The sequence below is a fragment of the Schistocerca serialis genome, chromosome 6 (genome assembly GCF_023864345.2).
Source record: "Schistocerca serialis cubense isolate TAMUIC-IGC-003099 chromosome 6, iqSchSeri2.2, whole genome shotgun sequence".
NCBI classification, from domain to species: Eukaryota; Metazoa; Arthropoda; class Insecta; order Orthoptera; family Acrididae; genus Schistocerca; species Schistocerca serialis.
This window is the reverse complement of record NC_064643.1, coordinates 273,338,137-273,366,081: the sequence shown is the minus strand read 5'-3', so window position 1 is coordinate 273,366,081 and position 27,945 is coordinate 273,338,137. Positions and strand designations below refer to the sequence as shown.

At 41.9% G+C, this 27,945-nt stretch overlaps 1 protein-coding gene across 1 annotated transcript in view; it reads left to right on the top strand.

The window, feature by feature from the left end:
* The window catches only part of LOC126483618 (spatacsin), a 410,710-nt gene that overhangs the window by 297,410 nt on the left and 85,355 nt on the right, over nt 1-27,945 (top strand). Inside the window, exon 29 of the mRNA XM_050106663.1 lies at nt 8,303-8,464. Within this exon, the coding sequence (XP_049962620.1) occupies nt 8,303-8,464 (162 nt within the window). The remainder of the gene's footprint in view (nt 1-8,302; nt 8,465-27,945) is intronic.

Genomic DNA, 27,945 nt, shown 5'->3' with positions numbered 1-27,945 from the left:
GTGGTGGATGAAAATGCGTACAGAAATGTAAATAACATAGAAATACACAAAAAAAGACACTAATCCAAGGGAAAAATCACAAAAAGAATAGAACTGCTAAAGTAAGAGGAAGCAAGGTGAAATCTGAGAGAGTAGGCCAAAAGTGAAAGGCAGAAACCAACTGAAATTGCTGTGAAGACACAATCAGATCAAAGAAAAAATAACTAAAGGGATTGTAATGTGGTTAGCAGGTATGTGTGTGAATAATTGTGGAGGGGGAAGCAGGTGTGAGTAGATTAGATGAAGTTAGTAGGTGCGAAATGGAATAGAGACGAGAAGAAGCAGGGAGTGGGAAGAAACTGGTAGGATGAGATACAAGTTAGTGTGGCACAGGAAGGTAAGGAAATAACACTTGAAAAAAAATGACAGTGACACAGGAAAAGTGATCAATTTGATGGTATAGGATCACAGATATCAGTTGAAGCAATGTGGGACATGAGATGCTGCACCAACAATCAGTGCAGACTTGTAGCTGTCTGTTGCATGCCGCTGAGTTGGTTGATACAGTATGGCCCATAATTAGAGCATGCAGTGTGGTTTGTAAAGCGTCAAAAGAAACACAGGAAAGAGGAACGGATTCTGTGTATAGTAATGTATTAGAAAATAGTAACAAAGGAAAACAACACTTGGTTAGAAAATGGAAGAAAAGTTGTCCGGCAAAATTGGACAATGGAAAATCCAGTATAGAATGCAGCAATATTATTAAAAGGATAGTTGCTACTCACCATATAGTCAAGATGCTGAGTTGCAGACATGCACAACACAAAGACAGTCAGAAAGTGAGCTTTTAGCCAAAAGGCCTTCGTCAGAAATATAACACACACACACACACACACACACACACACACACACACACACACACGCAACCTACACACACATGACCCCAATCTGTGGCTGCTGAGGCAAGACTGAGGAGCAGCACATAATGGGACAGGCAGCCAGGTGGTGGGGGTAAGGAGGATGGTGGAGCAGGAAGGGGGAGGGATAACAGGGTAGGTGTGGGGGATGATGAAGTGCTGAGATGCAGAGAGGGTAGGGCAACTAGGTACTGTTGGGAGGTTAGACAGAGCACGCAGCAATGGGGTGTGTGTGGTGGGTGGAGACAGGGTGGGAGGGGTGGGAGTAGCAGGAAAGTAGAGAAGTAAAAATGCTGTGCATGCATTGGTGGAATGAGGGCTGTGTACTTCTGGAATGGGGATAGGGAAGGTGTTAGATGGGTAAGGACAATGACTAATATAGGTTGAGGCCAGGCGTGTTATAGGAATGTAGGTTATATTACAGAGTGAGTTCCCACCTGTGCAATTCAGAAAAGCTGGTGTTTGTGGGAAAGATCCAGGTGGCACAGGCTGTGAAATCTTACTTTCTGACAGTCTTTTTTGTTGTGCCTGTCTGTGACTCAGTATCTTCGCTGTATGGTGAGTAACAACCATCCTTTTCAAAAGAACATATTATTTATCGTTAGGCATGTTGTCAGAGCAAATGGATCTGATCCACCTCCCTGTGTTGTATCTTAATGTGTAATTGAAATTCTGCATTTTTTATATCCAGATTGCTGTATATTTTACTATGCTGGCTTTTGGGACAGAGAGGTGCATGTGCCTGGTTAAAATCTGTGCAGCAGATTTAGAACAAGGACCAGTGTGCCAGCCAGCCTGGATGTGGTTTTTTTTTGGCAGGTTCTCACAGCCCATTAGGTGAAAGCCAGGCTAGTAATGATGTCTCATCTCGGGTACCTACTACCCATATATTAGGAACACTGTGTCATACTTTCTTGTGAAACTTACTCTAGATGCAAATAGATGGAGTTCACTGATTGTGCTTTGGGGAGGGAGGGGGGCTAATGACTTTTCAAGCTTTTTGATGTGTTAAATAGCATACTTATGCAATGTATTCAATAAAGGAATAAAAAGACATTGAGTACTGATTAAAACGAGCCAACAAATGTTAAATGTAAACTTAACCATATATATATATATATATATATATATATATATATATATATATATATATATATATATATATATATAATGGAAGGAAACATTCCACGTGGGAAAAATTATATATAAAAACAAAGATGAGGTGACTTACCGAACAAAAGCGCTGGCAGGTCGATAGACACACAAACAAACACAAACATACACACAAAATTCAAGCTTTCGCAACAAACTGTTGCCTCATCAGGAAAGAGGGAAGGAGAGGGGAAGACAAAAGGAAGTGGGTTTTAAAGGAGAGGGTAAGGAGTCATTCCAATCCCGGGAGCGGAAAGACTTACCTTAGGGGGAAAAAAGGACAGGTATACACTCGCACACACGCACATATCCATCCACACATACAGACACAAGCAGACATATTTAAAGACAAAGAGTTTGGGCAGAGATGTCAGTCGAGGCAGAAGTGTAGAGGCAAAGAAGTTGTTGAAAGACAGGTGAGGTATGAGTGGCGGCAACTTGAAATTAGCGGAGATTGAGGCCTGGCGGATGACGAGAAGAGAGGATATACTGAAGGGCAAGTTCCCATCTCCGGAGTTCGGATAGGTTGGTGTTGGTGGGAAGTATCCAGATAACGCGGACGGTGTAACACTGTGCCAAGATGTGCTGGCCGTGCACCAAGGCATGTTTAGCCACAGGGTGATCCTCATTACCAACAAACACTGTCTGCCTGTGTCCATTCATGCGAATGGACAGTTTGTTGCTGGTCATTCCCACATAGAATGCGTCACAGTGTAGGCAGGTCAGTTGGTAAATCACGTGGGTGCTTTCACACGTGGCTCTGCCTTTGATCGTGTACACCTTCCGGATTACAGGACTGGAGTAGGTGGTGGTGGGAGGGTGCATGGGACAGGTTTTGCATCGGGGGCGGTTACAAGGATAGGAGCCGGAGAGTAGGGAAGGTGGTTTGGGGATTTCATAGGGATGAACTAACAGGTTACGAAGGTTAGGTGGACGGCGGAAAGACACTCTTGGCGGAGTGGGGAGGATTTCATGAAGGATGGATCTCATTTCAGGGCAGGATTTGAGGAAGTCGTATCCCTGCTGGAGAGCCACATTCAGAGTCTGGTCCAGTCCCGGAAAGTATCCTGTCACAAGTGGGGCACTTTTGTGGTTCTTCTGTGGGGGATTCTGGGTTTGAGGGGACGAGGAAGTGGCTCTGGTTATTTGCTTCTGTACCAGGTCGGGAGGGTAGTTGCGGGATGCGAAAGCTGTTTTCAGGTTGTTGGTGTAATGATTCAGGGATTCTGGACTGGAGCAGATTCGTTTGCCACGAAGACCTAGGCTGTAGGGAAGGGACCGTTTGATGTGGAATGGGTGGCAGCTGTCATAATGGAGATACTGTTGCTTGTTGGTGGGTTTGATGTGGACGGACGTGTGAAGTTGTCCATTGGACAGGTGGAGGTCAACGTCAAGGAAAGTGGCATGGGATTTGGAGTAGGACCAGGTGACACTGATGGAACCAAAGGAGTTGAGGTTGGAGAGGAAATTCTGGAGTTCTTCTTCACTGTGAGTCCAGATCATGAAGATGTCATCAATAAATCTGTACCAAACTTTGGGTTGGCAGACTTGGGTAACCAAGAAGGCTTCCTCTAAGCGACCCATGAATAGGTTGGCGTACGAGGGGGCCATCCTGGTACCCATGGCTGTTCCCTTTAATTGTTCGTATGTCTGGCCTTCAAAAGTGAAGAAGTTGTGGGTCAGGATGAAGCTGGCTAAGGTGATGAGGAAAGAGGTTTTAGGTAGGGTGGCAGGCGATCGGCGTGAAAGGAAATGCTCCGTCGCAGCGAGGCCCTGGACGTGCGGAATATTTGTGTATAAGGACGTGGCATCAATGGTTACAAGGATGGTTTCCGGGGGTAACAGATTGGGTAAGGATTCCAGGCGTTCAAGGAAGTGGTTGGTGTCCTTGATGAAGGATGGGAGACTGCATGTAATGGGTTGAAGGTGTTGATCTACGTAGGCAGAGATACGTTCTGTGGGGGCTTGGTAACCAGCTACAATGGGGCGGCCGGGATGATTGGGTTTGTGGATTTTAGGAAGAAGGTAGAAGGTAGGGGTGCGGGGTGTCGGTGGGGTCAGGAGGTTGATGGAGTCAGGTGAAAGGTTTTGCAGGGGGCCTAAGGTTCTGAGGATTCCTTGAAGCTCCGCCTGGACATCGGGAATGGGGTTACCTTGGCAAGCTTTGTATGTGGTGTTGTCTGAAAGCTGACGCAGTCCCTCAGCCACATACTCCCGACGATCAAGTACCACGGTCGTGGAACCCTTGTCCACCGGAAGAATGACGATGGATCGGTCAGCCTTCAGATCACGGATAGCCTGGGCTTCAGCAGTGGTGATGTTGGGTGTAGGATTAAGGTTTTTTAAGAGGGATTGAGATGCAAGGCTGGAAGTCAGAAATTCCTGGAAGGTTTGGAGAGGGTGATTTTGAGGAAGAGGAGGTGGGTCCCGCTGTGACGGAGGACGGAACTGTTCCAGGCAGGGTTCAATTTGGATGGTGTCTTGAGGAGTCGGATCATTAGGAGTAGGACTTCTTCACCTACTCCTGCCAACCCAAAGTTTGGTACAGATTTATTGATGACATCTTCATGATCTGGACTCACAGTGAAGAAGAACTCCAGAATTTCCTCTCCAACCTCAACTCCTTTGGTTCCATCAGTTTCACCTGGTCCTACTCCAAATCCCATGCCACTTTCCTTGACGTTGACCTCCACCTGTCCAATGGCCAACTTCACACGTCCGTCCACATCAAACCCACCAACAAGCAACAGTACCTCCATTATGACAGCTGCCACCCATTCCACATCAAACGGTCCCTTCCCTACAGCCTAGGTCTTCATGGCAAACGAATCTGCTCCAGTCCGGAATCCCTGAATCATTACACCAACAACCTGAAAACAGCTTTCGCATCCCGCAACTACCCTCCCGACCTGGCACAGAAGCAAATAACCAGAGCCACTTCCTCGTCCCCTCAAACCCAGAATCCCCCACAGAAGAACCACAAAAGTGCCCCACTTGTGACAGGATACTTTCCGGGACTGGACCAGACTCTGAATGTGGCTCTCCAGCAGGAATACGACTTCCTCAAATCCTGCCCTGAAATGAGATCCATCCTTCATGAAATCCTCCCCACTCCGCCAAGAGTGTCTTTCCGCCGTCCACCTAACCTTCGTAACCTGTTAGTTCATCCCTATGAAATCCCCAAACCACCTTCCCTACCCTCCGGCTCCTATCCTTGTAACCGCCCCCGATGCAAAACCTGTCCCATGCACCCTCCCACCACCACCTACTCCAGTCCTGTAACCCGGAAGGTGTACACGATCAAATGCAGAGCCACGTGTGAAAGCACCCACGTGATTTACCAACTGACCTGCCTACACTGTGACGCATTCTATGTGGGAATGACCAGCAACAAACTGTCCATTCGCATGAATGGACTCAGGCAGACAGTGTTTGTTGGTAATGAGGATCACCCTGTGGCTAAACATGCCTTGGTGCACGGCCAGCACATCTTGGCACAGTGTTACACCGTCCGGGTTATCTGGATACTTCCCACCAACACCAACCTATCCGAACTCTGGAGATGGGAACTTGCCCTTCAGTATATCCTCTCTTCTCGTCATCCGCCAGGCCTCAATCTCCGCTAATTTCAAGTTGCCGCCACTCATACCTCACCTGTCTTTCAACAACTTCTTTGCCTCTACACTTCTGCCTCGACTGACATCTCTGCCCAAACTCTTTGTCTTTAAATATGTCTGCTTGTGTCTGTATGTGTGGATGGATATGTGCGTGTGTGCGAGTGTATACCTGTCCTTTTTTCCCCCTAAGGTAAGTCTTTCCGCTCCCGGGATTGGAATGACTCCTTACCCTCTCCTTTAAAACCCACTTCCTTTCGTCTTCCCCTCTCCTTCCCTCTTTCCTGATGAGGCAACAGTTTGTTGCGAAAGCTTGAATTTTGTGTGTATGTTTGTGTTTGTTTGTGTGTCTATCGACCTGCCAGCGCTTTTGTTCGGTAAGTCACCTCATCTTTGTTTTTTTTATATATATATATATATATATATATTTATTTATTTTTTTGCCTGTTGCTTCGGACATGTCTGGAAGACCAGACACCACACATATGATTAAGACTAGGATGGCCAATGAGCTTTTGACTGTGGATGTACACTGCACTCAAACCCTTACAGGTGTTGGTAAAATGCTGTGAGTAATGAGGACAATGGGCAAGGGACACTACATGAATAGAGCGTGGATAAGTTGAGAAGGGAGGTGTGCTTGGGTAGTCCATGTGATTGCGATGACTACTGTGTCCATATGGTGTAGTGGTAAGCGCATCTGCGTAGTATGCGGGAAACCAGGGTTCAAATCCCAGTCTGGCACAAATATTTGACTTTCCCCATTGATTTAAGTCGGTGCCCACTGGCAGCTAATGTCTTTAATTCCTTTGTGTCTTGATAAAGTTAACCAACATTGGCAATAACAATAATAATATTGTTAAACATAATTATTTCAGTTAGATCGTGTGGCTATTTCATAAAAACTACAATACAAATAATGAATGTGAAAGTAGTAAGGAATGTTGAATTTGATTCTGATCATTACCACTCTAAAATTAATGCCAGTCTCCTACCATCTCCTAGCCAATAAAAAGCAAAGAATGTCACATAGGTTAATCAAATATAATACAGAGAGTACTACTATAACAAAAGAATCAGTTAAAAAATATCAAGATGAAATTAAAGTGGCTGAACATGACAACTGGCAAGAAATATCCAAAGCAATTAATAATGCTGCACAAAAAAAATTTGGATCAATAAAAAGTAAAATAAAAATATAATGGAAGTAAATACGCAAAGCAGCCTTAGCAGAGAGGGCCAAAAAATGGGAAAAATGGAAATGCTCAAATAATATTGAAGATTGTGATCAATTTAAATAACAAAGAAAGGGAACAGCCTAATTAATCAGAAATACCAAACAAGCCTTTGAAAATATGAAACTTTTGGAAATAGGTGGAATCTTTGTAAAAAATTAAAACTTTTAAGAACAAAGTAAAGTGGCACCAAACTCCACATGCCTCTTTCAAAAATGAAAATGGCAGAATTGTGTTAAGCAATACTGAAAATTTTGAAATACTAGCAAGATATTTTAATCAGCTTCTGAACTGTCCTGAACTGTGTCATAAACGGAATTCTCAGATATTAATGAAAATTTGGAAGATGATTTACCACCAACTTCAGAAGAAATTGAAGTAATTATAACCCTAAAAAACAACAAAGCAAGTGGAGAAGATACAGCTAAACTTTTGAAGTGGTTCTTGCCAAAGACAGCAAATGGGCTAAATTTACTCTATTACGAAATTTGGAAAATGGAACAGATCCCAGAGGAATGGAAAATTGGTTTGGTACATCCATTCCACAAAAAAAGGTAATAAACTGGATGTAAACAGCTACAGGGGATTCTCCTTATTGTCAGTAGTGTATAAAGTATTTTCCAAGATTTTATTAAGCAGAATAGAAACAACACTAGACAGTCATATAGGTTAATATCAAGGTGTTTTTAGTAAGGGAAGGTCATGCTCAGAACAAATATTTTATCTCAAGTCAGTAATTCACCACAGGTTACTTAATTCAAAGGATATTGTAGTTATCATTGTAGATTTCAAAAAGGGTTTTGATTCTGTTGGTAGAGAAACTGTAGATAAAATAATGCAAGATTTTAGCGTAAATTGTAAACTGGTGAATGTAATATGTGAAACATTTACAGATACAGTCTGTAAAGTAAAATTTATGGGACAAATTTCACAGCCTTTTGAAATAAAAATAGGTATATGACAAGGTAATGGCTTATTCGCAATTCTTTTTAATAATGTGTTAGAGAAAACAGTGAGAATTCCAGTGTGTGATAGTAATGATGCTGTCACAGTTGACTATATATTGGACTCTAATCTGGTCAAATACACACATTTTGTGGCTAGACGTTGTGGAAGCATTCGCAGTTCAATTGATTCATCTGTTGATGTTAGTGATAAAACAATGGAATGTAACAATATCCTTTTTGTAATAACATTAGTGATAACATGCAAACCACTTGCTCACATTCTTTTTCCTCAGTTCCTCTAAATAACCCATCCCCCACTATTTCAACCTTTCTCCACCCTCTGATAAATATAAATAACTGTTAGTTTTACTTATTAAATTCTGGCATTATATTCTATAATGCATAGCTGTAATTCATATTTTTCTGTGAAGCTGATTAAGTTTAGAAATGTCTTTCAGGTGGTAACCAAAATCCAGATATAGTTCGATTATGGGGCTATGATTTAGATGCAAATTTCCATATGATATTGGAACTTTGTGAAAATCCATCATTGTTGGGATCACAGCTGTTGGAAGTTTCGAATAGATTTGGATCTAGTCAAGGGGAAACTGCATATAAAGGTATGTTGTAACTTATTGTATGTGTTGATTCTTTAGTTTCTGTAGTACTATTTCGTTACTTTTCCCCAATGACTTGGCATCTATAGTATTTTTTTGACTATACATATCTATGTGATTTAACAGAATTTTCAGTTGGTGCTTGGCTGAACGTGTCAATAATATTAAAAATTTTAATATAATTAATGTAATTTATATAATTAATAATTAATAAAATATAATATTAAAAATATTCCCAATATTCTGCAAAATTAATTTTATTCGGTCATGAACCAGCTTTTGGCTTCTCAGCTTCTTCAGGTTACAACTGACTGTCACAAACACAGATAAATATGATGTGCGACTTACACAGATATTATATCTAAAAAGAAAGATGATGAAACTTACCAAACAAAAGCGCTGGCAGGTCGATAGACACACAAACAAACACAAACATACACACAAAATTCTAGCTTTCGCAACCAATGGTTGCCTTGTCAGGAAAGAGGGAAGGAGAAGGAAAGACAAAAGGATATGGGTTTTAAGGGAGAGGGTAAGGAGTCATTCCAATCCCGGGAGCGGAAAGACTTACCTTAGGGGGAAAAAAGGACAGGTATACACTCTCGCACACACACACATATCCATCCACACATACACAGACACAAGCAGACATTTGTAAAGGCAAAGAGTTTGGGCAGAGATGTCAGTCGGGGCGGATGTACAGAGGCAAAGATGAAGTTGAAAGACAGGTGGGGTATGAGCGGCGGCAAATTGAAATTAGAAATTAGCGGAGATTGAGGCCTGGCGGATAGCGAGAAGAAAGGATATGCTGAAGGGCAAGTTCCCATCTCCGGAGTTCTGACAGGTTGGTGTTAGTGGGAAGTATCCAGATAACGCGGACGGTGTAACACTGTGCCAAGATGTGCTGGCCGTGCACCAAGGCATGTTTAGCCACAGGGTGATCCTCATTACCAACAAACACTGTCTGCCTGTGTCCATTCATGCGAATGGACAGTTTGTTGCTGGTCATTCCCACATAGAACGCTTCACAGTGTAGGCAGGTCAGTTGGTAAATCACGTGGGTGCTTTCACACGTGGCTCTGCCTTTGATCGTGGTGGTGGGAGGGCAGAGCCACGTGTGAAAGCACCCACGTGATTTACCAACTGACCTGCCTACACTGTGAAGCGTTCTATGTGGGAATGACCAGCAACAAACTGTCCATTCGCATGAATGGACACAGGCAGACAGTGTTTGTTGGTAATGAGGATCACCCTGTGGCTAAACATGCCTTGGTGCACGGCCAGCACATCTTGGCACAGTGTTACACCGTCCGGGTTATCTGGATACTTCCCACTAACACCAACCTGTCAGAACTCCGGAGATGGGAACTTGCCCTTCAGCATATCCTTTCTTCTCGCTATCCGCCAGGCCTCAATCTCCGCTAATTTCTAATTTCAATTTGCCGCCGCTCATACCCCACCTGTCTTTCAACTTCATCTTTGCCTCTGTACATCCGCCCCGACTGACATCTCTGCCCAAACTCTTTGCCTTTACAAATGTCTGCTTGTGTCTGTGTATGTGTGGATGGATATGTGTGTGTGTGCGAGAGTGTATACCTGTCCTTTTTTCCCCCTAAGGTAAGTCTTTCCGCTCCCGGGATTGGAATGACTCCTTACCCTCTCCCTTAAAACCCATATCCTTTTGTCTTTCCTTCTCCTTCCCTCTTTCCTGACGAGGCAACCATTGGTTGCGAAAGCTAGAATTTTGTGTGTATGTTTGTGTTTGTTTGTGTGTCTATCGACCTGCCAGCGCTTTTGTTTGGTAAGTTTCATCATCTTTCTTTTTAGATATATTTTTCCCACGTGGAATGTTTCCCTCTATTATATTCATATCTTTACACAGATATTATTTCTACAGAAGACAGAAAAATGTCAGAGTGCTTACATAGGAAAGCATTACATTTACTGTCACCTGGAAATAGTTCCCAATTCCGTTATTAAATTAAGTCCTCGTTACAAATACTAGATTCAAATTGTAAATTCATCTTATTTCTCATCAGTCATTAAATGTGTCACAAAAACCTCATTTACTCCCATTTTTAGTTGATGTAATTATTTTAGTGTGACAAAAAATTTAATGTTTTTCTATGTAAACTCTGTCATTATTGTATCTTCTGTGCAAATAGTATCTGTGTAAGTTGCACCTCATATTTTTCTGTGTTTGTGAGATTCAGTTGTCACCTGAAGATGGCTTGAGAAACCAAAAGCCGGGTTGTGACCAAATAAATATAATTTTGCTGAATATTAGGAAGTGTTTCCCTTTTTAATATTGTATCTATGTGACATTCAGTGACAGAATTTTGAAAAACTGAAGACTCTTAAAACAAAAAAGCGCAAAAACAGATTTGTGTGTGTGTGTGTGTGTGTGTGTGTGTGTGTGTGTGTGTGCCCTAACTTTTCATAAGTAACGTTTTCTCTTTTAGTGATAAGAAAAGGGCTGAAGAAGAGGAGGAACTGTTAACATTCCAGTATGGAACTAAGAACCTTTACAAAAAGCATTAAATTCTTCAGAATCTGCAGTTAAAGGAAACTTATAAATAAAAATCAAGCTGAATGCTCCTTCAAGTGGAATTTGAACTGATGAAAAGTTTAGGTGCATAATCCAGTTATTGTGTCAAAGGGTATCAAACTAACATTATGAAAAAATTATTTCAGGGAAAATATGGTATAAAATATGATAAATGAGAGTAATAGTAATAATAATAATAATAATAACAGGTAGGAAGAGATGGAAACTGAGGGACAAAGGAAGAGAGAAATAAAGAATAGGGAACAGTAGGAGATGTTATAAAAGTTAATGCTTGGAATGTTGTGGCGGCCATCTACATGATGAATTGTAATGCCCCAATTGTGGAAATTGCTGTTGCTTACCACTGAAGAACAGCAGCAGAAATCTTAATAGCAACTATTCTTTGAGTGCTCCAGGTTGCCTCAAAGTACGAACTTAGTGCATGTATAGCAAGACTGACTAGCTACATACCTTGCACCTGTACAGAAGTTTATGTTGGGTTCACAGGAAGGTTCATCATAAAGATCACCAAGTATAAATGACACTGCAGGTTGGGTTATGTGTAGAATGTAGACATGGCTGAACATGCATTGAGTGGCAGCTATCATGAGGGAAAATTTATATCCACAGAGTTGTTTAGTGTTTATTCTGATAATCCATTAACATACACAACCTTGGTAACAGCTTCAAAAGAAATAAAAGGAAAATCCAAGACGGAATATTATGAAAAGGAAAGTTGCCACTCACCATATAATGGAGATGCTGAGTCACAGATAGGCACAATAGATGACACACACACACACACACACACACACACACACACACACACACACACACACGCATGTGTGTATGTGTATGTGACAGTCTTTTTTGTGACAGTCTTTTTGTTGTGGCTACCTGTGACTCAGCTATATAGTGGCAATTTTCCTTTTCATAATATTGTCAACAATAAATAACAAATCCTCAAAGTAAAGTTAATGTAACTTTTGAATATTTCCAGGCATTCAGCCAGGAGGCATCATCCAAAAGGTGCAATATTTTGGCAAGTCGACTTAATGCTATCATCAGACATTTCTGAAGACTAATTCATCTCTGATGGATGATGACCCTATATCGTCTTAACCCCCCCAACCCCAGCCTCCATCTTGGTGCCTCTGTGCAGTTCATGGCTGGTGGTGGGGGAAGCATGGCGCCAGGTGGTGGGGAAAGCATAGTGGCCCATGCCACATCATGAACCACAGTCCTTCTGCAGTCACAGCCGTGTTCACATGAGGGTCACCATGGTGACAATATGTCTCCTTCTTCGGATGTCCTCACAGGAGAAGATGTCTGTGTAGACTGCTGATGTGATTTGATGATACTGAAGGCTGGATCCCAGACCTTGCTTAACTAAAAGCTGCTGTGCCTATTTATTAGTTGAGCATGCAGTTATATCTCCACTGCCTCTTTGAGAATCCAATCCCAGAATTCGATTGCTGCTACCCTTGTGCCATCGTAGTTCATATCCAGAAATATGTAGCATAATTCATTATAATGAAAAGGATAGTTGCTACTCACTGTATAGCGGAGATGCTGAGTCACAGAAAGACACATCAAAAAGACTATATTGGAACATTGGCTTTTGGCCAACAAGGCCTTTGTCAAAAATAGACCCCCCCCACCCCACCACACACACACACACACACACACACACACACACACACATACGATCTCATCTCTGGCAACTGGAGCCAGACTCTCCAGCAGCCAGAGACTGTGGTCATGTGTGTGTGTGTGTGTGTGTGTGTGTGTGTGTGTGTGTGTGTGTGTGTGTGTGTGTGTTTTTTTTGACAAATGCTTTGTCGGCCAAAAGCTAATGTTCTGACAGTCTTTTCGGTGTGCTGTTCTGTGACTCAGCACCTCCGCTATGTGGTGAGTAGTAACTATGCTTTTCATTATATTGTTACATTCCATCCTGGGTTTTCCATAGTTGGATTTAGCATACTTCATTGATATAAACTGCTCCTACTACTCTTTATTTTTAGGAAAGCAGAACTGCTATTTGGAATTCATTAGTTGACTTGGAAGAGGAGTTAAATAAGATCAGATGATGTAGTATTGTTACCAGAAAAGTGGAAAAAATGAAATAGAATTAAAATCATGACGTGATCAAAGTAGGGAATAATTAATAATAAATGAAAAACACAAGTTTGCTTTTCATTTATTATTGTAATGTTGTTCTACCAAGAACCGACGGAAGATTCTGTTAATAGGGAATAATTCCATGTAATTGCTTTCTTGTAAACAAGAAAAACAATTTTACAAGTACTGATGGAGTCTCAGACAGAATAACAACAGTTGTTTTTACTTTAAAAAACATAAAATATTGTATGGAAATTGTTCAGGTCTGTGCACCAACATGCTCGCATTCTCATAAGAAGGCAAAACTCAGTTAAAAGGGAACTGAGTTCAGTTTCTCAAACTGAGAAAGCATATGCCATAGTGCCACTAAAGAAATTGTTCGAGATGTTTTAGTCTGGGGAATAGTCAAAAATTTATGTAAGAAGTATCAAAACATCTACATGTTTCAGAAAGTTTCATTAAATTGGGAAAAGAAATTTCTAGAGAGGCCTTCAGAATAACTGAAAGACTGAAATAAGGATGCTGCCTATCTTGCACACCCTTTAACACATATGTCCAGAAGCCACTGATCTCTGGTGGAAAAAGTGCATAGATGCGGGGATTGAAATAGGGAACCATTGTGTGAACACATTCTTCTATGCCGATGATCAGGTCGTTGCAGCAGATGTTGAGGAACATATATCTTACATGCTGTTGGAATAATATAAGAAGTGAAGGTTGAAAATTAATTTTGAAAAAATGGAATATCTATGTTGCAGAGGGGATGAAAGTAACTTGTACATTGGTGGACTTCAAATTAAAGTGTGTCAAGAGTTTAAATACCTGGATAGTATCATATCATTCATGTGGTGGAAGATGTGACAGAAATATCCAATGACAGATCAGGCGGGGAAGGGCAGCTATCCAAAAATTAAATCCTTTACTTTTGTCCTCAAAATTTAGTTTAAAAGTAAAAATATAGTTATACAAATCCATTGTAGAACCAATACCAAGTTGCAGGAGTGAGTGTTGGGGACTCACAGAAAGGAAAAAAAGAGACTTAGAACTTTAGAAATGGACCACATGATTACAGCAATTAGAATTCCCTGAATTGATCACATAAGAAATGAGGAAATAAGAAAAAAGACTCAGACCGTTTATAGTATCGTGAATAGAATAGAAGAAAGACTGCTAGGATAGTTAGCGGATGTCAAAAGAATGGAAGAAGATAGGTAGCCAAAAAGAGCACTTTCATGACAATCTCCTGCAAGGAAAATAAGAGGAAGAGCACAGAAAGGGAGACTAAGGGATGTCCAAAAAGTGATGGACAGAAGAGGATGAGGAAGAATGGCAAGATTGAGGCATTTGGTGACAGAGATGCGGGATGTGGCAACAGCTGTAAGATCCCCACAACAATAAGAAGAATTTATTTTAAAAGACAGAGGTATATCAGATTAAATTAAACAAGTATTTCTGCAGTTTATGAAATAAAGTTAACACTGACATAGGCAAAAGAGGCAGTTAGTTAATAAAATACTTGTACAAGCATCAAAATATGTTGCATGTAAAAAGAGAGAAAAAGATGAGAAAATCTGAAATGGAATGAGGCTGCTGGTAATGAAAAGGTGGGCATATCAAGCAAACAGTAATAGAAATGTAATAGAACATGCTGATATTCCTTTGAGGTGCTGTGAGAAGACTGAATTAAAAAAGTTTGGAAAGAGGAATAATTGAAAACAGTAAGATTATGAAGAAACAAAACAAGAACTTATATTGGTTGAAGTGGCAGATGGCACAGTACTTAGTAATAGAGACAAACTGCCTGTTGACTTCTGTGTCAAGTTCTTTGGCCAACATTTGTTTAATAATCTTCATGGCATTTCTCCAGTAAGAGTGGCTGGCATTGTCAAAGGTTCACCCTCCATTGATGGTGGCAGATTCTAGTTGAGCCCATAGTGAGTGATTGTATTGTCACCTATAAACCACAATCAAATCAAAAACCAAAGAAAAGGGTGCCAATAAAGGACAACACTTAACAACTGAAAGCATTTCTATTCTGACACCAAAATAGAGCCAGAACAGAACTGACCTTCTGGATGAAAAGTGTAGTTATTTACACAAACATCAAATATTCCAGAATAAACAAACATTATAAACATAAGATTTGTCAAGAACCTTCCAGAAATGATAAATTCTAATTAACAAATAATTGATGGGATCAGGTTTGAACTGGCAACCCACAGATTGCCAGCCAACAATACTACATTACTAGCACGACAGTTCATGGCCATGCACCCTCTCCTGAAGAACAGCAACTCATTGTTTCAGAAGTTCTCATTGGAACTGACTACAGCCACCCTGAATCTTGATATTGTCATTGATCCTCTGTATGGAGCACTGGCGGGTCCTCACTTTCTAGGTGAAAAGGTGGGCATATCAAGCAAACAACATCCTCTCCACTATGATGAGCATTGATGGTAGCTCCTTCCATCAAAGCTTCACAGTCATCAAGTGGGTCTTCAGTTTACATGACTCTCCCAGCATTGATCTGCACCTCAGGACTGTAGTAGGGTTTTGTACAAACGTGGATGATGTCTGTGTACTTTTGGCTATTGATGAAAGGTCATAATCTTCAACTTCACATGTCATGTGCAACTATGAGTGAAGGATATGATTCGTGGTGCTAAAGTATCTCTTTAGTAACTTTTCCAATAGCCCTACTTTCCGCGCAGTCATAAAATTCAGTATCAAGTCTCCCAGGTTGCATCGCAGTCCCCAGTGCTTCGCGTTATAGCGCTCCCAGTCTTTCTCCTGTGCAGCCAGCATCTATGCAAGCCAGCTGCCTTGCTTCTTTGGTCACAATGATTAGGTGTTCCACATAGTCGTTCTGAGTATTGTCCTGTTGAAACAGAAACATTGTAGTTTCTGCCTCATGTCTGTGGAGCAGAAAGAATGGTGTGAAGCTTGTAGCTTCTTGCTTCAGCCATTTATCTGTGGATGATAAGAAGTTATCGTGCTGTTGGTGATGCAAAGTGAAATTATCTCTGCTACTGATCTCAAGTGGAAAACTTTTCCACGATCTGTGCTTCAGATTGATGTCTTCTACAAGGACCTTTGCAGTTTCTGGAGCTTCTGCAGTGAGCACAGCTTTGCTGACAATACAGCAGGTGAGATAGTCAGTGCAGACAAGTATTCATCAAATTCTGTTTGTTGACTTCAGGAACTTCCCCGAGAGGTTGATTCCAGTTTGGTGCATGGTGCTGCTGCTGCCATGATTGATACCAAGTGCCTTGAAGGTAATGACAGCAAGTACTTCCGTCAGTGGCATTAATTACAGTGGCTCACACAGCATCTGATGGGTCAGTAGAGACCTGTCCAGTGCCACCTACATCTGATTCTGTCTAGAGTCTTCATGAATCCCTGGTGACCAGAATTTGGAGCATCACCATTAAAAAATCAATCATAGTTCTTCTTATACAATGCTCCATTTATTAACGGATATTCCTCTACTCAGTTACTCCTTCTTCAAGGCTGGTTTTCAGCAGTGCTGGAAATTTTCTCTATTTTACAACATTGTCATCTAGTGCACCAATGACTGTTGTGTTCTGCCCAAAGGGTGGGGGTGGGGGGAATTCCTTTAAAGCAGTTAGTGTCTTTATGTTTGCATCCGTTTATTTCTAAAAACTAACAACTACAGTAAAATTTAATGAGCTGCCACCTCTTAATCAAGAATGTTCCTCACTCATGGTGGAGTCTTTGAACATGGTGTACAGTACTTTGTTCAGTGTCATTTAGTGGTGCGGGAAAACTCGCTTCAGTGTTGTGCTTGGTGGTAAAGAGGTACCAAAATGGCCAGGGATGGAATGGTAATAAACCTGCCTAATACTTCTGGTGCACACTGCACTTCACCGCAACATTTACACCACTCTGCAGGCAGTATTCCGAGTGCTGATACCAAGCAGACAAACCAGGCATCCATCTTTGTACAGCTGCAGTCAACGGAAGCCCCAGTGAATGTGACTCAGGAAGGTAGTGCAGAAGACACGGTAGCACCACTCTCATTAACTGAACCACAATAAAACACTGACACTGGACGCAGGTGAAAAATCCTGCTATCTGCATATACCCCAGCAAAGTATGGCAGATGGTGATATGAGGCATGTGACATTTTGTGGGACAAGCTGCTGAGAGCATGACCAGGAGGTGTTGCCTCATGGAAGCTACATTTCAGCATGTGTGGTTTCCAGAAAGCATGGCAGTCAAAGCCCTACCTTTGGCGGGAGTGACCAGTGAGGGTGCTAGGGGGATGTTGTGGTACCTTGGCTGGCAGGCAGTTTGCTGATCACTGATTTTTGGTCAGTGCAGTCCGTCCTCTGCTGCTACAGTTGGAGGTGAATGGAAGGAGTTCTCACACAATTCCCCTCTTCTGAGAGAAAAACACCAGTGCCAACCACACAGAGGAGTGTTTGGAACTGACTGATGTTGCTTGCTGCAGTTCATGTGTGGGTTGTCGCTTCTGTGCTCATGCTCGTGCTGTGGTTTCCGGTGAGAGGAGGGGCATGGGCAGATCCTGTGCTCTGTGTTGGGAGGGTGTGAAATAGTGTCGATTCTCCAATGGTGTGGGTGCTAGTGGCAATGGTGACAACACTGTAGGGAATGGTGAGTACCTGTGGGAGCAGGCCGATTTCTGCATTGGCTGGAGGCTTCAAAAGGGCAGGTCTGAATGAAGGCTGCAGCCACAATTTTGGGGAAATGTCAGGGACAGGGGTGGCCTCTGGCCAGCCTATAAATATGTCAATAACATCAATACCCACTGAAGGAGGGTAGGGGCCAGCAGTGTCAAGGAGTACATGTGTGAACTTGTGTTGTGTGGGGGAAAAGGCAGGCAGTCACATGGGGGTGAATGTGCCATCCAACCTTGGCGCACTGGCTCGGAACACAAGAATGGGCCCAGTTGCTACCATCGTGATGAATGCCTGGCCAGCCAAAGCATTGTTTCATGGTGGTGGCAATAGGGCAGATGCCTGGGTGTACAAGGCCATGGATGTAATGAAATGCCAGTTTTTGGAAGGTGGGAGGGAGGAAGGGGTAGGGGTGATATTTGGAACTGTCAGGTCATGAAGGATCCACGAGGATGTCGCACCACATCTTACAGTCAGAGCCGAGTATGTAATTTAGCTGGAGGTTGAGGTCCGAATCAGCGTTCTAGCTTGGGCTAGGTCTGGGTCACCCTCTTGAGCAATGGCCAGGGCATTGCAGTCTAATGGTTGGATGATGATGCAGGGGCAGCTAAGGCAATCAGCCACAATGTTATTGATGCTGGCAACATACGAGACATTGGTAGTGAATTGTGCGATATATTCTTGTAGCCTAAACTGTTAGGTTGATATCTGGTCTGTGTCTTTTGTGCAAAAACCAGAGGCAATGGGGCAGCGGTGTGTAAAGATGTGTCCCTTGACTGAAGCTTGGAAATAGCGGATGGCTTCATGGACTGTGAGCAGCTCATGGTTGTATGCGCCCCAGTGGCATTGTGCAGCAGAGAGCGTGGACGAAAAGAAGGTGAGGGAGGTACTAAGGTGGGGAGTGGGCTGAAAGGCCCGCATTGGCGAGGTCCCATTTTGTTTTTTCGAAGCTCTTGATCACAGTGTGCTGGAGAAAGGGTCTCTTGTGTGGAGCTGTGTCAGTAAGATGGCAACAAAAAATTTGACCATGCTGATGAAACACTGGAGGCCTTTGAAGCCAGTATGGCATGGAATGTCTAGTACTACCTGTACTGTCTCGAGGAGGGGTCAGGAGTTGCTGACAGAAACTAAGTGTCCGAGGAATTCGACCTCACTCGCCCCAAAAAGGAATTTGACATGATAATGATCACTTGAGATTTCTGTAGGCAGAAAAAAATTTCACATAGATTTTGGTGGTGTTCAGTAGGGTCCCTGGAGAAGATTAGTATATCATCTAGGTATGCAAAACACCCTGGTGTGCCCAGGAGGATGTTGTCCAAACATTGCTGCCATGATTTGCGTGGCATTGCAGAGGCTGAATGTTATGAATGCATTCATGAACAGAATGAAAGGTGTGATTATGGCTATTTTTCTCTATGTCCTCCATCGTGACTGGGGTTTGTGTGTAGGCTTAAGTGCAATCTATCTTACTTTTTTGTTGTGCCTAATATTTTTATTGAGGATAGTGGCTCCCAAGATGGTATAATTGTAGGTGTGGAGGAGTGGGACAGGATAGCAGGTAGGGTACTGGACAATGAGGGTGCCAGGAACCATCCTTCTTGGGGCTGAGGTGAAGAGCCAAAGCCCAGGGGCTTTTGGAAGTGTGAAGTATGCCAGAAGAAGTAGCTCTTTGAACTTTTTTTGTGTGATTTTGCAGTTACAAAGAGGGAGGGGGCAGGCATGGCCCATGGCAGAAAACTGGTGACAGGATAAGGAGAGTAAATTCTGCAAGGCACTGAGTATATGGGCCTGAAATCACCAGCTGTTTGATGGTGATACTTATGGTGGAATGACAACCATTGCATCACAGAACATAGTCTTCTTTAGTTGCTGGTGATAAGCATCTGACATTATAGAAAAGAAAGGCCCAGAGTTGACTAGTACCCACAAAGATTGGCTGTCAATGATGATATTGATGAGATTTGCTGTCACCTTGGTTGTTGTCACCCATGGAGGATTTTCATCTGTTGTGGCCCCAAGACCATAGAGGGTTGCCTTGCTCAGTTTCCCTGAATTTGGCAGCTGTGTTAGTGGCTGGTACGTCTGTACAACAATGACAAACAGTGACAGCAGGTGCTGAACGGTCTCGTACAGTGTGTGGTGATGAGCTTTGACCCACAGATCAACTAAAACCATTTGCAGTTGACTGGCATGAATAGGACTCTTGTGATGTTGACATCTTGCTATGTAACAGTCATAAAACACTCATCATTTTTCTCTGAAAAAGTGTGTCCAGGGAGTTACCACTAGAAATGGACTGATGTGGTTGCTCTCCATCCTCCAAATATGTGCTGTTCTGTGAGGCATTTTCATGGTGGAGGGGTTGTGACTATTTCTGTTGGATGCCAGGTTGTGGATTGACAGTGGCTAGCTGGCCACATACATTCCTTGTGGTATGTTTGACTCGTGGTGGAAATTGATGCCAAACCTTAATACACCTCTTTTTCTATATTTTCTATTACCTCCTGACATACTGGATTGACATTCAAGGATGTTATGTCTTTTTTACCCTCAATCTGAAATTTCTGGGTGCTGTTCATTGCTGTACCTCTTCTCTCGTTATATGTGTTGTACAAGAGAAAGGAGCTTATTGTGGCCTTCCACAACTGCCATGGTGATAACTTTCAGTCATCAGTTATATCCGTTTTGTCCAACTCTTTTCTGTTGCATTTCCTCAATTCGCTGGCATGTCATGATGACTTCCACTTTTGCTGTGATGTCTTATACAAGAAGAGGTTGGTACATGTCTTCTGTGATTCCTTTCATCAAATGTGATAGTTTGTCAGTGTCTGTCATCTTAGGATTTGTGATGTGGCATAGAGCCAGAAAATTTTACTTGTATTACTGTGGCATTTCCCTTTGACATTGGACTCTGTTCTCCAGTTGTTCATCTACTAAGTGGACTTGTTGCCAATGGCATTGCAGTTGATAGAGTGCATCAGAGCTACTTTTGTTTAGTTGATGAAGCTGTACTGTTCGGATCTAATGCAGATGAACTTTAGTAATGAATGGAAGAACTTAATAGGCCAAGTTTGAAAGTAGGTCTGAACATTAATTTTAATGAGACTAAAATAATGCATTAAAACGAAATTCACATGAAAAAAATGTATAATTATAAGCAGGAGAGAATGACTGACTAGTGCTTACTTCCAGGAGATGAAATCTACACGTACTTCTGAGGGACACATTTAAATTTTGTCTGTCGGCAGTACTTGGAATGTCGCCCCTTGAAGATAGATACTTGGATACTTGTATTATTGGCCTGCTAGTAGTTATGTATTATACTTCCATAATCTTAAATAAATTTTCAAACTCTATATTTCTTACTTTCTGATTGATGAGTCTCCATTTCTTTAGGTTTTTTTATATATTTATGCTTTATGTTACAAATTTTTAATCTCTTGCTAGACACATTTATGTTGGCAGTACTTGGATTTTTACCTGCTGACAGTAAGTAAACTGCTGTCTAGGCATTCTTTCTCCTTGCAGTTCAGAAATAATGTATAACTAGTATATCAAGAAGAGAATAATATAAGTGATATGATTTTCCATAAGCCAGTGTTCATGAAGACAGACAACTGTAACATTTTTGCACTCCAACAGAAAAATCTGCAGCTCATCAATGTTACAACTTTTTGTATCTGTTCTCTCAGTATTTAAACCATTCATATTATAGTACATAGCAGATAACATTTGTATCAAGTGGACAATTCATCTGTTTAAACTATAAAATTGCAAGGAGAGAGATTGGCTGGCCATCACTTAGCTTCAGAGACAAAATTCTAGAACTATCAGTTTACTGACATAAAAGCAGAAAAACTATCCTAGCTTTTGAAACTATTAGTTTGCTCAACAAGGAAGAAAGGGAGGAGCTAAAAAGGATGGGCATGTTACTGAGACACAGGTTAAGACAGGTCCACCTGTTGCAATAATAAAGGGATTCCTCTCATCCTGAAATCTGAGTGAGACACTCCATCCTTTGTATCATTCCAGAGTCTATCCTAAGAGCTTCTAAAATTTATCTTAATTCTATATATGTGTCAGTCCAAATTTAGTTAGTTAATCAGTTTGGCTTGCAATCTGAAGTAGTGGAGGAAAGGCCTCATCCAGATGTAGTTAAATGTAGGTTGAAGCAGAATATTAGTTTAAAGAAAAAAGACAGGTTGGGATCAAATCAAAATAGGAAAAGAAGAATTCTGCTCCTAGGTAGCAGTCGTGGGAAGGGTGTAGGCCACGAGCTTCAGGAGAAATTAGGTTCAGGGTACCAGGCCACAAGTATTGTAAAACCAAGTGCTAGCCTTAGCCAGGTGACAGTAAACTTAGGTCCGCAGTGCAAGCACTGTGAGAAGTAAGATCAGGTAATTATAGTTGGGGGAGCAGGAAACAGCCTGGCTATGAATCGAATATATAATATTAGGAGTGACCTGAATAAAATAGGAGCAGAAACTGGGCAGACAAATGTGGTGTTTGTGGAGGTCTTTCAGCACCATGATCGGCCCTGGGTAAACGCTGCTGTACTGAGCTGAACAGGATGCTCCAGGCACTGGCAAAATCTCACATAAGTATTGTTCCAGTTGATGAAATTGGTAGGTGAGGTGTACTACATGTGGCCTGCACCAAATGGGAAGGAGAAAGGTAAGTATGCTTCTCTATTAGCAGATACTGTAAGGGAGGCCACAGTCACACAAGGGTTGATCCCTGTGGTTAATGGGACCAGGCAGACAGGTTTTTTAGGTTAAATCCAAAGACCAGACAGGCAACAATCAAGAAAAATAGAAGAAAAGGATGAAGATTGTAACTGTTCCGAAAGAACAGATACCAATGATGACCATGCAGCTTCTCTAGAAAGAAATGATAATTAATCGAAAACCTCAGCTGCCAACAGGTGTTGTTCATTACCTCAATGGGGACAGCTGAAAATGTGTGTCCCGACCAGGACTCGAACCTGGGATCTCCTGCTTACATGGCAGACGCTCTATCCATCTGAGGCACCAAGGGCACAGAGGATAGCGCAACAGCAGGGACTTATCCCTTGTATGCTTCCCATGAGACCCACATTCCCAACTGTCCACAACCTACATTCATAATGTTCCTATAAGATATTTGCCCATTAGTCATTACTCGCGCCAACTAAGGTGGCGATTACCAAAGAGTTCAGACAAAGTGTGCGCATTCACACAGGAGGAGATCAATGGCCGGGTTCCCTTTTAACTATATGAAGATAGTAACTGTTGGGAAAGAACAGATACCAATGATGACCATGCAGCTTCTCTAGAAAGAAATGATAATTAATCGGAACCCTCACCTACCAACAGGTGTTTTTGGTGTATCTCAATGGAGACAGCTGAAAATGTGTGCCCCGGCTGGGACTCAAACCTGGGATCTCCTGCTTACATGGCAGATGCTCTATCCATCTGAGCCACCCAGGGGACAGAGGATAACCCGACTGCTGGGACTTATCCCTTGCATGCTTCCCGTGAGACCCACATTCCCAACTGTCCACAATACATTCATAATGTTCCTGAAGGATATTTGTTCATTCACTCCTTACTCACACCAACTAACGTGGGAATTCCCGTAAGAGTTCGGGCAAAGTGCGTGCATTCGCACAGAAGAAGGTCAGTGGCCGGGTAGCCTTTAATTATATGAAGATAGTAACTGTTCGGAAAGAACAGATATCAGTGATGACCATGCAGCTTCTCTAGAAAGAAATGATAATTAATCAAACCCTCGGCTGCCAACAGGTGTTGTTGATATACCTCAATGGGGAAAGCTGAAAATGTGTGAATGGGAAAATATCCTTAAGGAACATTACGAATGTAGATTGCGGACAGTTGGGAATGTGGGTCTCATGGCAAGCGTGCAAGGGATAAGTCTCTGCAATCGCGCTCTCCTATGTGTTCTTGGTGGCTCAGATGGATAGAGCATCTGCCATGTAAGCAGGAGATCCCGGTTTTGAGTCCCAGTTGGGGCACACATTTTCAGCTGTCCCCATTTTGGTATATCAGCACCACCTGTTGGCAGCCGAGGGTTTCGATTAAGAATAAAAGAAGCTTCGTGTACAGTAAATAGGTATAAAGCTAAGGGTAGTATCAATTTATTCAACTAAATATCAGGGGGGGAAAAAAGTAAATGAGCTGTTAGTGTTTTAGATGATGTCTAAAATAAGAATGAGATTGATATACTTTGTCTGTCTGAACACCGTTTAACTGTGTTGATGGAAAGTATCAGTATAAATGGGCATAATTTAACATCTTTAATTTAGAACCATGGACCTCGCTGTTGGTGGGGAGGCTTGTGTGCCTCAGCAATACAGATGGCCATACCGTAGGTACAACCACAACAGAGAGGTATCTGTTGAGAGGCCAGACAAATGTGTGGTTCCTGAAGAGGGGCAGCAGCCTTTTCAGTAGTTGCAGGGGAAACAGTCTGGATGATTGACTGATCTGGCCTTGTAACGCTAACCAAAACGGCCTTGCTGTTCTGGTACTGCGAACAGCTGTAATTTTTCCCGAGGGCATGCAGTCTTATTATTCCCTCTTGGTTGTTGTACATATTGTATATGACCCGTCTCTCCCTATAGCTTACCCCCACTTTTTTCAGAATCTCAAAGAGCTTGCACCATTTTATATTGTTGAACACTTTTTCCAGGTCGACAAATCCTATGAAAGTGTCTTGATTTTTCTTTAGCCTTGCTTCCATTATTATCCGTAACATCAGAATTGCCTCTCTCGTCCCTTTACTTTTCCTAAAGCCAAACTGATCGTCACCTAGTGCATTCTCAATTTTCTTTTCCATTCTTCTGTATATTATTCTTGTAAGCAGCTTCGATGCATGAGCTGTTAAGCTGATTGTGCGATAATTCTTGCACTTGTCAGCTCTTGCCGTCTTCGGAATTGTGTGGATGATGCTTTTCCGAAAGTCAGATGGTATATCGCCAGACTCATATATTCTACACACCAATGCGAATAGTCGTTTTGTTGCCACTTCCCCAAATGATTTTAGAAATTCTGATGGAATGTTATCTATCCCTTCTGCCTTATTTGACCGTAAGTCCTCCAAAGCTCTTTTAAATTCCGATTGTAATACTGGATCCCCTATCTCTCCTAAATCGACTCCTGTTTCTTCTTCTATCACATCAGACAAACCTTCACCCTCATAGAGGCTTTCAGTGTATTCTTTCTATCTATCTGCTCTCTCCTCTGCATTTAACAGTGGAATTCCTGTTGCACTCTTAATGTTACCACCGTTGCTTTTAATGTCACCAAAGGTTGTTTTGACTTTCCTGTATGCTGAGTCTGTCCTTCCGACAATCATATCTTTTTTGATGTCTTCACATTTTTCCTGCAGCCATTTCGTCTTAGCTTCCCTGCATTTCCTATTTATTTCATTCCTCAGCAACTTGTATTTCTGTATTCCTGATTTTCCCGGAACATGTTTATACTTCCTCCTTTCATCAATCAACTGAAGTATTTCTTCTGTTACCCATGGTTTCTTCGCAGCTACCTTCTTTGTACCTATGTTTTCCTTCCCAACTTCTGTGATGGTCCTTTTTAGAGTTGTCCATTCCTCTTCAACTGTACTGCCTACAGCACTAATCCTTATTTCTGTATCTATAGCGTTAGAGAACTTCAAACGTATCTCGTCATTCCTTAGTACTTCAGTATCCCACTTCTTTGCGTATTGATTCTTCCTGACTAATGTCTTGAACTTCAGCCTACTCTTCATCACTACTATATTGTGATCTGAGTCTATATCTGCTCCTGGGTACGCCTTACAATCCAGTATCTGATTTCAGAATCTCTGTCTGACCATGATGTAATCTAATTGAAATCTTCCCGTATCTCCCGGCCTTTTCCAAGTATACCTCCTCCTCTTCTGATTCTTGAACAGGGTATTCGCTATTACTAGCTGAAACTTGTTACAGAACTCAATTAGTCTTTCTTCTCTTTCATTCCTTGTCCCAAGCCCATACTGTATGGTTAAATGATGATGGCGTCCTCTTGGGTAAAATATTCCGGAGGTAAAATAGACCCCCATTTGGATCTCCGGGCGGAGACTACCCAAGAGGACATCGTTATCAGGAGACAGGCAACTGGCATTCTACAGATCGGAGCGTGGAGTGTCAGATCCCTTAATCGGGCAGGTAGGTTAGAAAATTTAAAAAGGGAAATGGATAGGTTAAAGTGAGATATAGTAGGAATTAGTGAAGTTCGGTGGCAGGAGGAACAAGACTTTTGGTCAGGTGAATACAGGGCTATAAATACAACATCAAATAGGTGTAATGCAGGAGTCGGTTTAATAATGAATAAAAAAATAGGAGTGCGGGTAAACTACTACAAACAGCATAGTGAATGCCTTATTGTGGCCAGGATAGACACGAAGCCCATGCAGATGATGAAGAAATTGAGGAAATGTATGATGAAATGTAACACTTGGTTCAAGAATCATAAAAGAAGGTTGTATACATGGAAGAAGCCTGGAGATACTGACAGGTTTCAGATAGATTATATAATGGTAAGACAGGGATTTAGGAACCAGGTTTTAAATTGTAAGACATTTCCAGGGGCAGTTGTGGACTCTGACCGCAATATACTGGTTATGAACTGTAGATTAAAACTGAAGAAACTGCAAAAAGGTGGGAATTTTAAGGAGATGGTACCTAGATAAACTGACTAAACCAGAGGTTGTACAGAGTTTCAGGGAGAGCATAAGGAAACAATTGACAGGAATGAGGGAAAGAAATACAGTAGAAGAAGAATGGGTAGCTTTGAGAGATGAAGTAGTGAAGGCAGCAGAGGACCAAGCAGGTAAAAATAACGAGGGCTAGTAGAAATCCTTGGATAACAGAAAAAATATTGAATTTAATTGATGAAAGGAGAAAATATAAAATGCAGTAAATGAAGAAGCAAAAAGGAATACAAACGTCTCAAAAATGAGATTGGCAGGAAGTGCAAAATGGGTAAGCAGGGATGGTTAGAGGACAAATATAAGGATGTAGAGGTTTATTTCACTAGGGGTAAGATAGATACTGCCTACAGGAAAATTAAAGAGACCTTTGGAGATAAGAGAACCATTTATATGAATATCAAGAACTCAGATGGAAACCCAGTTCTAAACAAAGAATGGAAAGCAGAAAGGTGGAAGGAGTATATAGAGGGTCTATGCAAGGGTGATGTGCTGGAGGACAATATTATGGAAATGGAAGAGGATGTAGATGAAGATGGAATGGGAGATAAGATACTGCGTGAAGAGTTTGATGAAGCACTGAAAGACCTGAGTCGAAACCAGGCCCCGGGAATAGACAACATTCCATCAGAACTACTGACGGCCTTGGGAGAGCCAGTCCTGACAAAACTCTACCATCTGGTGAGCAAGATGTATGAAACAGGCGAAATACCCTCACACTTCAAGAAGAATATAATAATTCCCATCCCAAAGAAAGCAGGTGCTGACAGATGTGAAAATTACCAAACAACCAGTTTAATAAGTCACGGATGCAAAATACTAACGCGAATTCTTTATAGACGAATGGAAAAACTGTTAGAAGCCGACCTCGGGGAAGATCAGTTTGGATTCCGTAGAAATATTGGAGCACGTGAGGCAATACTGACCCTACGACTTATCTTAGAAGCTAGATTAAGGAAAAGCAAATCTACGTTTCTAGCATTTGTAGACTTAGAGAAAGCTTTTGACAATGTTGACTGGAATACTCTCTTTCAAATTCTAAAGGTGGCAGGGATAAAATACAGGGAGCGAAAGGCTATTTACAATTTGTACAGAAACCAGATGGCAGTTACAAGAGTCGAGGGGCATGAAAGGGAAGCAGTGGTTGGGAAGGGACTGAGACAGGGTTGTAGCCTATCCCCGATGTTATTCAATCTGTATATTGAGCAAGCAGTAAAGGAAACAAAAGAAAAATTCAAAGTAGGTATTAAAATCCATGGAGAAGAAATAAAAACTTTGAGGTTTGCTGATGACATTGTAATTCTGTCAGAGACAGCAAAGGACCTGGAAGAGCAGCTGAATGGAATGGATAGTGTCTTGGAAGGAGGATATAAGATGAACATCAACAAAACCAAAACGAGGATAATGGAATGTAGTCAAATTAAGTC